The 11485-nt window shown below is 32.3% G+C and overlaps 1 protein-coding gene across 1 annotated transcript; it reads left to right on the top strand.

The window, feature by feature from the left end:
- The first annotated feature begins 3547 nt into the window (after positions 1-3547).
- LOC131955341 (nuclear cap-binding protein subunit 1-A) lies at positions 3548-11481 on the top strand. Its single transcript, XM_059319446.1, has 24 exons — positions 3548-3671; positions 4444-4535; positions 4750-4850; positions 5112-5196; positions 5306-5377; positions 5503-5610; positions 5704-5751; positions 5843-5916; positions 6154-6223; positions 6437-6652; positions 6761-6858; positions 6974-7037; positions 7173-7283; positions 7585-7649; positions 7827-7964; positions 8072-8175; positions 8357-8482; positions 8879-8978; positions 9140-9233; positions 9523-9626; positions 9728-9842; positions 10169-10291; positions 10414-10527; positions 10918-11481. The coding sequence occupies exons 1-24, from the start codon at positions 3578-3580 to the stop codon at positions 11029-11031; spliced, it is 2430 nt and encodes an 809-aa protein (XP_059175429.1). The 5' UTR covers positions 3548-3577; the 3' UTR covers positions 11032-11481.
- The last annotated feature ends 4 nt before the right edge of the window (positions 11482-11485 follow it).

The raw sequence follows: 11485 nt of genomic DNA, 5'->3' as shown, positions 1-11485 counted from the left end.
AAAATAAAATACCATCTACATATGTGAAATATTGTTTTCTAAGGTCTGTGTGAACAAGTTGATTTCCATAAACATTTAGGTTTTTTTGTTTGTTAAGTGATTGTATTCTAGAATGATTCACTTAAGGTGTATACCACTAGACTTTTAGGAATTAAATGGGTGCTAACATTGTTAGACTAAATATTTTATACTATAGGAGTCGTCCAAAACGACTTTATACTCGTGGGGTAAGTGGTGGTCGGAATTTAGTGACCAAGATAGGCGGATCAGAAAGTATAACCAGAGGCGTAGCGGGGGGTGCGGACCGCACCGGGTGACACCAAGGCAAAAAATAGCAAAATATATAGAAAAAAAACTTGAGGAAGGGGGGGGGGGATGCAAATAAAAAATTTGAAAGTTTGTCCCCGGGAAGGGTCGCTACGCCTCTGGGGGGGGGGTGACACCCGACCGCGCTACGCCACTGAGTATGACGACACACTTGTGCAGTTAAAAAAAAAGAAGTTTGGAGCTGAATTGTAGCCACTATTTTGCGGTTGTTGTTTTTTTTCCTAAGTTTTATAAAAATGGATTCATATACTCACTGTTCACCCGGCTCAGAATATATTTTAGAAATAAATCAATGTTTATTTTTTAAAAAAAACTGCTAGGGGGTATTCTAGGCTGAAGTGAAACTTCGTTTTAGAGGCTATTGTGACTTTGGTAGGTAAAAATCGTCAAAAAGGGACGTATTTTTTTATGGATGACCCCATACTCTAGAAAGGATTAAACATACAACAACAGTAACGGACTCTAAGAACTACTCGAATTCTAAATTGAAAAATATCCACTTCAAAGTTAGTTCAAACAACTGAGTAACAGTAGTAAACTACAGCAGAAGTTAATTAAATTTCAGCCTACATAATAATTATCTTCTATATCAAAGCAAAGTGTAGAGTGTTAATAGCATATGAATTAGATCGGGTACTTCCAGGCAAGCTTTGAGGCCAATTTTTCCTTCAGCACTTGGCTCGTTCCAGTGAAAGCCACAGCCTTCTCAATCTCATTCACCTAAAGTGACCTAAAACTACTGACCTAGAATAGAAAGACGTAGGCCAAATATAAACTTTAAATTTAAAAAAAACGTTATTAGATCGACATCTTGCAGACACTACATAAACTTGAAATTTGTTGAGTAGACAGTTCATTTACCGTAGGCACCTAAAAAAAACCTCCATATTGTTTGAAATGTAAAGGGTTAAAAAAATAAAATGTCACGCTGGACCACTCTATTTTATCTCCTTAGGGATGTAATTGGGTTTTAAATTTAAGCATTTTATTTCTCCCATCATTCTTTTACACACAGAAATAAACAAATAAACATTTCTATAAAACACAAATTTCCCTATAAGACTAACTGTCCTCAAGTAGCAGTGAAAATAAAGAAATAGTGACTATAGACTATACTATTAAAGTGCAATTGGTCCATTTGAGAGTGTACTGAGCATAGTTAAAATAAATAATAACATTTAAGATGGTAAGGACAAGTCGCACGAACCACGGCCCATCTAAAACAATAATGCACTGTGCCAAGAGGGAGTAGAAAGGGGTGGCAAAAACGTCACTGAATGCATGATATCAAAGAGACTGGGTTACCTGTTGTAGAACTACATAACAGCAGAGGACCAAGACGTCTGTAATAAACTGTGAGAAAATCAACCCAGGCGCCCCGACGACCCTATCTATTATTAATAGACGATTAATTGGTTGAATATTTTAGTGAAAAAGAAAAAAAAATCCAGGGAGTTTTGCTCAGTGTTCCTTCCAGACTTTTTTCTCCGGGGGGGGGGGGGGGGCGGTAGACTTTCTTCGGAGGGGCGGACACTGTTAAAAGTATATATTTTCTATATATATTATATGCATTTCATTTCGTTCGGGGGGCGGTACAATTTTTCCTTAGAGATGCCTGGAAGAAACTCTGATTTTGCTTTATAAAGATATACTTGCACAGCTCAATAAATTAGTAGAAAATAATTATTGTATATAGGTTGTATACTTTAAACATTGTCGGCCCATTCCCTACCCCCCCCCCCCCCTCAAGAAAAATGACTGAAAGAAACACTGCAGTTAGGCTAATGTATGTATATGTTACGGTCAAAGCCCGTAGTGCGGCCAAACCCCGGATTGGCCGGCCAATGCGCGGATTGGCCGGTTCTCTTGGCCAAAGCTCGAAGAACTTAGAACTTAGATCGTATTTCGTACATTGGCCGGCCAATGCGCGCACTGGCCGGGACGTACTGGCCAAAGTCCGAAGTGCTTAAACTGGACAGCGTATTTTGTACATTGGCCGGCCAATGCGGGCATTAGCCGGGATGTCCTGGCCAATGCTCTATCTAGACTAAGTTGTGATCGCGTTTTCATTATTCTGGGTGCGGTTTCATTGTGAGTAACGTATTGTTTAGCTCTTGTTTGTACAGCTCATTCTTGTGGATCCTGTGGCAAAGATGTCCATGCTATTTGTGGAGTACCCAATGAAGCAGACGAAGGGTACGGAGGGAACATTACCTGCAGATTGTGTCACAACAAACAAGACATCATGGAACACAGGTCAGCAGCTCATAATGGCTTGTAAAATCAAGGTGCTAAGATGCTTAAAACATCAAATACAAAATTTAAAGATGGTGAGGTGGGTGACAATGTACGCATCCGTGTTCCAGATGTTGACAGAGGTCGCGGTGATCCCCGAAGCGTGATTGCAGTTGTCATGAACGTCGAGGGCGGTTTCTACAAATTAGGAACGGAACATGGTGTTCTAAAACAACTGTATGCTAGAAGTGAGTTTTCAATTCTTCACGAAAAACTGCTCTTATTGTCGTCAGTTGGCACTGAGGAAAAATCACTACGAACCATCGCATCTTCACAATCATTGACTGGGGGGCCAAGGCTACACTCGCTGCAATTGCACAACCAAGTGCACAACAAATCGCTGCAAGTGTAAAAAATAACAAGCTGCTATGTAATTCTAAATGCCATAAAAGTTCAACTTGTTGTAACAAATGATAATATTGATTGATTGAGACTATAGTACAATAAAAAATTTGAATGTTTCTGTCATTTACTTTACTTAATAATCAATAAAAACTTAATTTCATGATCCTTACGGCATTAAAAAACCCAAAATCTGCTCATGATTTTCTAATTCGGACTTTGGCCGGTCGTCCCTAGCCAGATGATCTTCTAATTAAGACTTTGGCCGGTCCACCATGGCCAGTCCGCGGACTGGCCGGCCAAAGGCCGAAATCAAGTAAAGTTTCGGACTTTGGCCGACCTATGGTAGGCGATATTGGCCAATGCGCGGATTGGCCGGCCAATCCTAGCATTGGCCGACTTCGGGCTTTGACCGTAACATATATACAATATTACAATATTTGGTATGATGGAAATAAACACGATGGAAATTTAAAAGTTACTATTTTAAATTGTGGGAGAAACACTTTGTGATATTGTTGCTTTTATACACTCACTTTATTTTTTTGTAAAATAGGTGCTGGGAGGGGAAAAAAATCGAAAAAGTCTGCTAATTTGCTGTACTGTAATTGGTATGACCAGTGATCGCTTCCGTGCAGATACAAATATTATACAAACAATGGAGAGAAGACGACGCCATACCGATTCTATAAGTGACGAAGAAGATGGCAAGTTTTATTTTTTAATTTAATTTGATATGATGTACATTATGGAGAGTTAACGTTTGTTATCATTTAATCGCTTCGTAACGAAATAAGTGTAGAAGTATGATGCATTTAACACTTTAATAATTTGACACCTATTTTCGATAATCTAGCCAGCTAGCTGCTAGTTTACAACTAATCTAGATCAAGAATCTAGATCTAAATCTAGAATCTATTCTAGTCTAGATATGTAGATCTAGATCAGATAACTTAGTAGAATTATATATTCTATTCATATCAATTCATCATTATCCAGTTTCAAACGTTACAGCTCTATGCCCCCCCCCACCCCCAAATCTTGAGCTAAGTCAGTAAGTGTTGTAGGGTAGGAGTGAGTTGTCACATTTTTCTGGAGTTAAGTAATAATAACTTAATAAGTAGATCTAGTCCCATGATCTTCTGGATAAACTAAAAGGCCTATTCTAGCTGGGGGGGGGGGGGGGAGAAACTTTTTCTGAGCATTGACTTCCAAAATAAAATCAGGTCAAACTATTTAACTATTTAGGCCTAATTTAATTATTTAGGTTATGTGTAATTTCCGCAGTTCGTGAAGCCACTAGCTTAATATACAATTATTTAGGCCTAATTCTTTTTAAATTAAGCCTACCGTTGTAAAATTTTATTAAGTTTATTCCCCTACCCCCCAAACAAAAGGTTTGAACTAGTGTAGGTTTAGCTAGTAGACATTTTAAATTTAATATTGAATTGTTCTATATAACAAATTGTTTATTAACAGATGACAGGGGGAGAAAACGCAGGAGAATTGCAACTGATACTGTTGATATTGAAGACAGACTTGAATCTCTTATAACTAGAGTTGGTGAAAAGGTGAGGTTTTTTTTTATTGGAAATCCATCTTAAGCAGTTAGGTCTTTATAGTTTAACAAAACTACAAGTCTGCACTTTACAGGCTGTATGTCTAATAACTCACACATTTTTTATAACCATACCTAGTGTTCACACACATCACACTCCACTAACAACTTAGTAAGTAAATTTTTAATGTTTTAATAATCAGTTGTGTTTTTTTCCTAAAATTTAGAGTACATCATCTCTTGAGAGCAATTTAGAAGGTCTTGCAACTGTCCTTGAAGCTGATATACCAAACTATAAACATCAGATTATGAAAATTTTGTGTAGATGGTGAGTCTATATCCAAATTCTAGTTTTAAAATAGATTTCTTCATAACCACACTGTAAATTTTAGTAACATGTAAATAAAGTAATTATTAAAACTTACAGAAGACAAATTTTATTAGTTATTCATTGTTTTGTAATTTACTTACAATTCGCTTAAACAATATAGTAACTTTTTCGTCATTTTTATTCAATGTTTTTATTAACATTTTTGATGGCTGTCATATTTAAGTTAAGATTATTCATTCTTGTCTCTTATTATTTCAGTGTGGTGAATTTACCTGAAAAACTTACAGTTTACACAACCCTTGTTGGATTGCTAAATGCTAAAAACTACAACTGTGGTGGAGAAGTAAGGGTTCTCACTTTTAATAACTAAGTAATCTTAGTTCAATTTCTCAATTTAAGTACATTTTTTTATAAACTTTTTCTAATATAATTACTGTAATTGTTTGATTTAGTTTGTAGAGATGCTTGTAAGAAACCTCAAAGAGGCCCTTAAGACAGGAGAATTTGAGAATGCCAGAATGATGGTAAATATTTTCATTTAAGATTTTGTAAGTTGTTTTGTAAAAAATAATAGCAACTTAAATGATATTGTTGTATAAAAAATATAAGCTAGGTTATTATTTTAAAAAAATGTTTTGATATTTTTTAGGTTCGTTTTTTGGCTGACTTAGTGAATTGTCATGTTTTGGTGGCTGCTTCACTTCTACAAATGTTTGACAGTTTTGTGGAGGTCACACTAGAAGACAATATTCCACAGGTGTTGTGTTTTATATTGGGCCAATAACTAATACTTATGTGACTTTTGAATGTGTTAAATATAATTTTTATATCTATCTTTTATAAATTTTAGGTGCGATCTGACATTTATGTTTATTTGGTACTCTCTGCTTTACCATGGGTAAGTGGCAATTTTCTTAATATCTTTGTTACAAAATAATTATTTTTTCACTTGCATTTAGGTAATTACCAAATGTAATTCTTATTAACAGGTCGGGCAAGAGCTTTTTGAAAAGAAAGAAAAAGAGCTGAATAACATGTTGATCACCATAGATAATTATTTAAGGTAGTAGCTAAAACTGTTTAAGGTAGTAGTAAAATTTTCAAAACATTTATAAGCATCAACTATGGCTTTGTGGAAACTAGCATACACATACACCATCATGTTCCCATTCTAGTTTGTAAAATAAATATTTAGGCATATCGAATAGTGAGTCTGTAAAGTGAATTTGACTTAGTAAAAATAGCTAATTAAATTGTTTCAATTTATAGTTAAGTGTTAAAACTTTGTGATTATTTTCAGCAAAAGACAAAAAATTCATCTACCAGCTTTGCGTGTATGGTTAAATGATGGACCTCATCTTCAAGAAGAAGTAAGAATTTCTTTTGTTCTAACATAGTATTCTTTATAAATCTGATTTGAATGAGGAGATCATTGGGTAAATTCAATATTCTTTCTATGTTCATTATATTTTATTATTGTAGTATTATGACTAAAAAATACTTAAATTCTATTGTATGATTTCAATAGTGTTTTTTTTTTCAAATGTTTTACTTTTACTCTAAAATTTAAATTCTTTTTCCAGTACCTTGATTGCTTATGGGCACAGATAAAAAATCTGCGAAATAACAAGTGGTCTGAGAAGCAGATAATGCGCCCGTATTTGGCTTTTGATGGTGTGCTATGTGATGCTTTACAACACACACTACCACAGATCATACCACCCTCACACAACAAGTCAATGATCTATCCACTGCCTCGAGTTGTGTTTAGGTTGTTTGATTACACTGATGTTCCACAGGTGAAAGTTTTGTTTTCGTACTTCAGTGCTATGGTTGATAAATATAAAGTTCGTTTCTAACCCTTATGTTTTTTAAACCTAATGTGGGTGATTTTTTTTTTACTACAGGGAACTGTTCTGCCAGGTAGCCATGCTATTGAAAGGTACTTGATTGAAGAGCAGATTGATAGAATAATCCATACAAATCATTTGGAGAGAAAGATATGGTTAGTTTCTCTAATTATTTAGAATATTTTGAAGAATCATCTGTATATTTTATTTTTACATGTCTAGTTGCTTCTTTTTTTGTTTAAATATTTATTTGAGTTTTATCATTTTCAGTGCCGATTCTTTACTTGGGTATACTGCTAAGAACAAGATTCCCTTAAACTATATGATTGTTGAGGTAAATAGTTTAGCTTCTTTTTTTTTTTTTTATTCAAACTGAACCACTGTTAGTTTAGTAATTAATAATTTCTTTGTATTGTATAGAAATGTTATAAACCTCTGTGATGTAAAATAAAATTATTTTTTTTTACAGGTTATGTTTGGTCAGTTGTTTGAGCTCCCAAGGTCACCATACCTGGAACTTTTTTATGGTGCCACATTTATTGAATTGTGTAAACTTCAACCTACTTCAATGCCTGAAGTTGTATCCTTAAAAAACACATAACAGAAAATTTAAAGATAATAATGTTCTATCATTTAAGTAAAAGTGGTACACCTACAGTTAACAAAAATGGACATATTAAGTAGAATTATTTTATGAGGCAACAACTTCTCAAATATTTACATAATTGGTTTTTTATGTAGTGAACTGATTATTTCTAATTTTCATCTTGTTAATCATATTATTAAATACTAATTCTTTATAAACCATTTATTTATTAAAGTTTATTCCAGTACTTTAAACAAAATATTGAAATATTTATATACTTAACAACTTTGTACAGCTGGCACAAGCTTCGGAAATGTTGTTTGACAGATTAGACATCATGCATTCAATTTGCATAGAGAGGTAGATTCATAATTCACTGCTCTATATCTGCATGTTTAAACCGCTCATTGTAACAAAATACGATTATTTTTTTATATTTTTTACCAGTAAATGTTATAATAGTTAAAGAAGCTTATAAATTTGATTTTTGTAGTAGGAAAATCTATGTAATACAAAACATGATTTGTATATCGCTAGGTTTGTACATTGGTTTTCTTACCACTTGAGCAACTTCCAATACAAATGGAGCTGGGAAGATTGGGCTGAGTGTGTCAATATGGATCCTAATGCACCAAAATCAAAATTTGTCAAAGAAGTACTACTCAAATGTTTAAGGTGAACAATCTTTTTTTCCCCCCATTCATCTTAAAGTAGTCAATATACTTAGCAAGTTTGTTTGTTACTTTGTTTCAATTGTAACTGTTTGGGAAATAATTCACTAGATTCTCGTACCATCAGAGGGTAGTTGAGTCAGTCCCGGAATCATTTGCGCCTCTCCTTCCACCTGAGCCAAAGCCAATATATAAATATGAACAAGAAGGTGCAGGTCGGTGATTGTGTTTTTTAATTTTTAAAATTATAAAGATAGGGGTAATCTCTTAGTGGACCCTATCTGATAAATACTGCTTGAAAAGATAAAGGTAGTTAAGGTGTAGTTGATATTTTATTTCCAAATGTAAGCTTTTTGTACTCCATACTTAACAGTAAAATAACTGTTTTTGAAATAGGCTCCTTACCTGGTACCATGCATGCTCACAAGTTGATCAGTTTAATTAAAAACAAGTGTACACCAGAAGAAGCAGCTATGATGCTCAAGGATTTACCAAATGTTTACCCAAATGGCCAGGAAAATGGTAAGTGTCTCAAAGTTGTCTCTAACTATAAAATTGTAGTTAATGGCCCCAATGAAGAACAGTCTTGGATTGAATGGTCCATTATATATTTAAAAAATTGGGTGTGTTGTTATTGAAATAAATGTGGTTATAACAACCAGATTTTTTTAATTTTTGTTTTTTGCTTACTGAAACATACTCTCTCAGTAAACTTTTTTTTCACATTCTCTGCATTTGCAAATTTTATTTCATGGGTTCTTAAACTATTAAATATTTCTGAATTTTTTTCTTAACCCATTTTTATCCATGTCAACAATGATGGTCACTCAAACATGCTTGCCTCCATTAGGCACACAGTGCAAAAATGGATTATTGGTTCTTAATTATTGAATGACCTAATTTTTCTCTAAATTTCAGAAAATAAAAATTTCAACCCATTGAAAATTGATGTATTTTTTTCAACACTTCTACACCTTGGCTCAAAGTCAATCAGTCATTCATTTGCAGCTTTATCCAAGTAATGATTGTTAATTTCTTTTTTAAACATTTGTTTACATTAAAAATATACTTAGTTGCTATTTGCATAATTTAATTATAGTCTCGCTAAATTTTTGTGCTTACTTATTAAGTAACATCTTAATTTTTTTCTTAAAAAAACTTTTTTATTTATACTATTAGATTTCATCCAAATTTGAAATCACTGGCTGAATTTGATGATGGAAAAATTTGTCTCTTAAAAGTTCTTTATGAAACATGGAAAAATAATCAACAGGTATAAAATATGACAGCATTTTTTTTTTTAAAGTTAAAGTTAGCTGAAGCTATCACAACTGTTCAAAGATTATAGTTCTTTAAACCATTCTATGTCAAAAAATTTGAGAAAAAAAGCAGTGAAACAAGTAAAGTAACAATTGCACCAGTTACACTTTAAGATTATAGCATTGCTATATTTTATGTCAGTAATTTTCTTGAGTCTGGTTAGGTTATCATTTTGAAATTTGTAACTGAAAGAAATTATATTGTATGTATGTAAAGATACCCATTTTTATTTTTTACAACAGATTATGGTTGTTTTAGTAGACAAATTACTGAGGACTGAAGTTGTAGAGTGCTCTTCGGTTGCTAACTGGTTATTCTCTTTTGAAATGCAACATGACTTTACCAGGTAAATCTTACTAGATGCTATTGTAAGTCTAATTTAACTGTTAAGTAGACATGATTACATTTAATATTTTTTTTAAACTACTTTTTTATTTTTTTTTTAAGTTTTTATGTTTGGGAGATAATGCATAGCACAATTAAAAAGATGAGTCAACATGTGGATCAGTTACAACAGGATGTTGATTTGGCTCATGACAAACAGGAGGCTGCAAAGAGAAAGGTTCGTCAAAGTATTTTATTTGAGTGATACTTCTTATTGCCCTTGATTGTGACTTCTCTATCAAAAATATTTACATTAATTAGTTTTTATTATGAAAATTGAAAGTTTTCAATTTTGTTAAAAATCATGTAACATTCTGTGTCATTAATGATATTACTTTATTTTCTTTCATACTTAATCACCTAAGATTAAAAATATTACTGCATTCTCTCAAAATTATTCTTTGTAACTTTTAACATTAAAAAAATAGACTCAATATCTAATAGACTTAATAATATATTGTGATTTAAAATGTATCTTGTTATAAAATGAATATTTATGTACAGGAAGCAGATGGACTGGATGTTGTAGATGATGATGTTCCAACTGATGAAGCTGTTGAAAGAATGGAAGAAAAGCTTGAAGCTGCATTAAGCGCTCAAAAAAATCTATTTCTCGTTATTTTTCAGGTTTGTACGTTTTTTTTAATTACATCAACAATTGATAGTTTAAACTTGACATTGTTGTTTTGAAATGTTGTTTTGCTATAAGTTAAGAAACAGTATTTTGAAAAATACATTTCAACTTTCAGAGATTCATAATTGTCTTAACTGAACATCTGGCTCGTTGTGAGTCTGCTGGCATTGATTACAATACACCTTGGTATAAGTGGGTTATAGAGAGACTTCAACAAGTATTTCTTCTGGTGAGTTTTTAATTTTTTTAAATTGCTTGCTGCAATTCTTTCCCTACTGGATTGAACTATTGGTAACATTCTTTATTTAATAAATCATATTGAATGATTATCTGATACATACATTTTTAATCATTATGCATAATGTATGAAAGGTGAAAAAGCATTCTACTTTAAATATAATGAAGTAATATCACCAAATCTTATGGTATGGCATGCTCTGGTGGCTGAGCTTAAGGCTATTGACCTATAAATCTCATCTCATGTTTATATTTGGGTAATAAATTGATTGGGTAAAAATTTACACCTAATCAAAGCCCACCAATGTTGGCTAATCTTGTTTAAAATATTGAAGATAAATATTAGCATTTTAAATAAAATTAATATCAAATATATTTTCAGCATCATGAACTTGTTTTTCGATACATCAACACTCTGGAGCAGTTACTGTTTACAAGTGATATTGACATTCATATTCTTGAAGTATTCCAGCAATTCTGTGCACTGAGATCTTAAATCCTTGAACTTAAAAATGTTATAAGAACAAAAATGGGGTGTTTTTTTTAAGCATTTTAAAAATGAAAAGACATTAGCTTTTTCATTTTTAATATTGTCAAAATCTTATGTGATGTTGATTGAGAAACCCCAAGATAACATTTATAGGTATTATGGTTATTTTATGTAACATACAGTTATAAATTTTTAATGTTTCTTCAAACTGTTGTTAAAATGTTATTTTTAAATTTTGTAATATCTTAAAACCATTAGATCTGTTTCAGAACAATTTAAAAAAAAAGAAATATTATTACAATCTTAGTCTATCTGTATCAGCAAACCTAATTAAATATTCACTGAAACATCTGTCCAGCAATCTCATGTATCTTTGAGAGGTATTTGTTTAGTTCTCGTTATTCTTTGAATGCACTGTCATATTTCGAAAATAAAATTTCATTATTTGTTAATTTACTTT

This window comes from Physella acuta, unplaced genomic scaffold, assembly GCF_028476545.2.
Source record: "Physella acuta isolate Inbredline_101_S28 unplaced genomic scaffold, ASM2847654v3 ptg001063l, whole genome shotgun sequence".
NCBI classification, from domain to species: domain Eukaryota; kingdom Metazoa; phylum Mollusca; class Gastropoda; family Physidae; genus Physella; species Physella acuta.
This window is presented reverse-complemented; position numbering and strand designations above follow the sequence as displayed.

Coding starts and splice junctions, on each gene's coding strand:
- LOC131955341 (XM_059319446.1), top strand. CDS start 3,578: ATGACCAGTGATCGCTTCCGTGCAGATACAAATATTATACAAACAATG. Junction 5,378..5,502: donor TTGAGAATGCCAGAATGATG/GTAAATATTTTC, acceptor GATATTTTTTAG/GTTCGTTTTTTGGCTGACTT. Junction 8,483..8,878: donor CCCAAATGGCCAGGAAAATG/GTAAGTGTCTCA, acceptor TCTAAATTTCAG/AAAATAAAAATTTCAACCCA.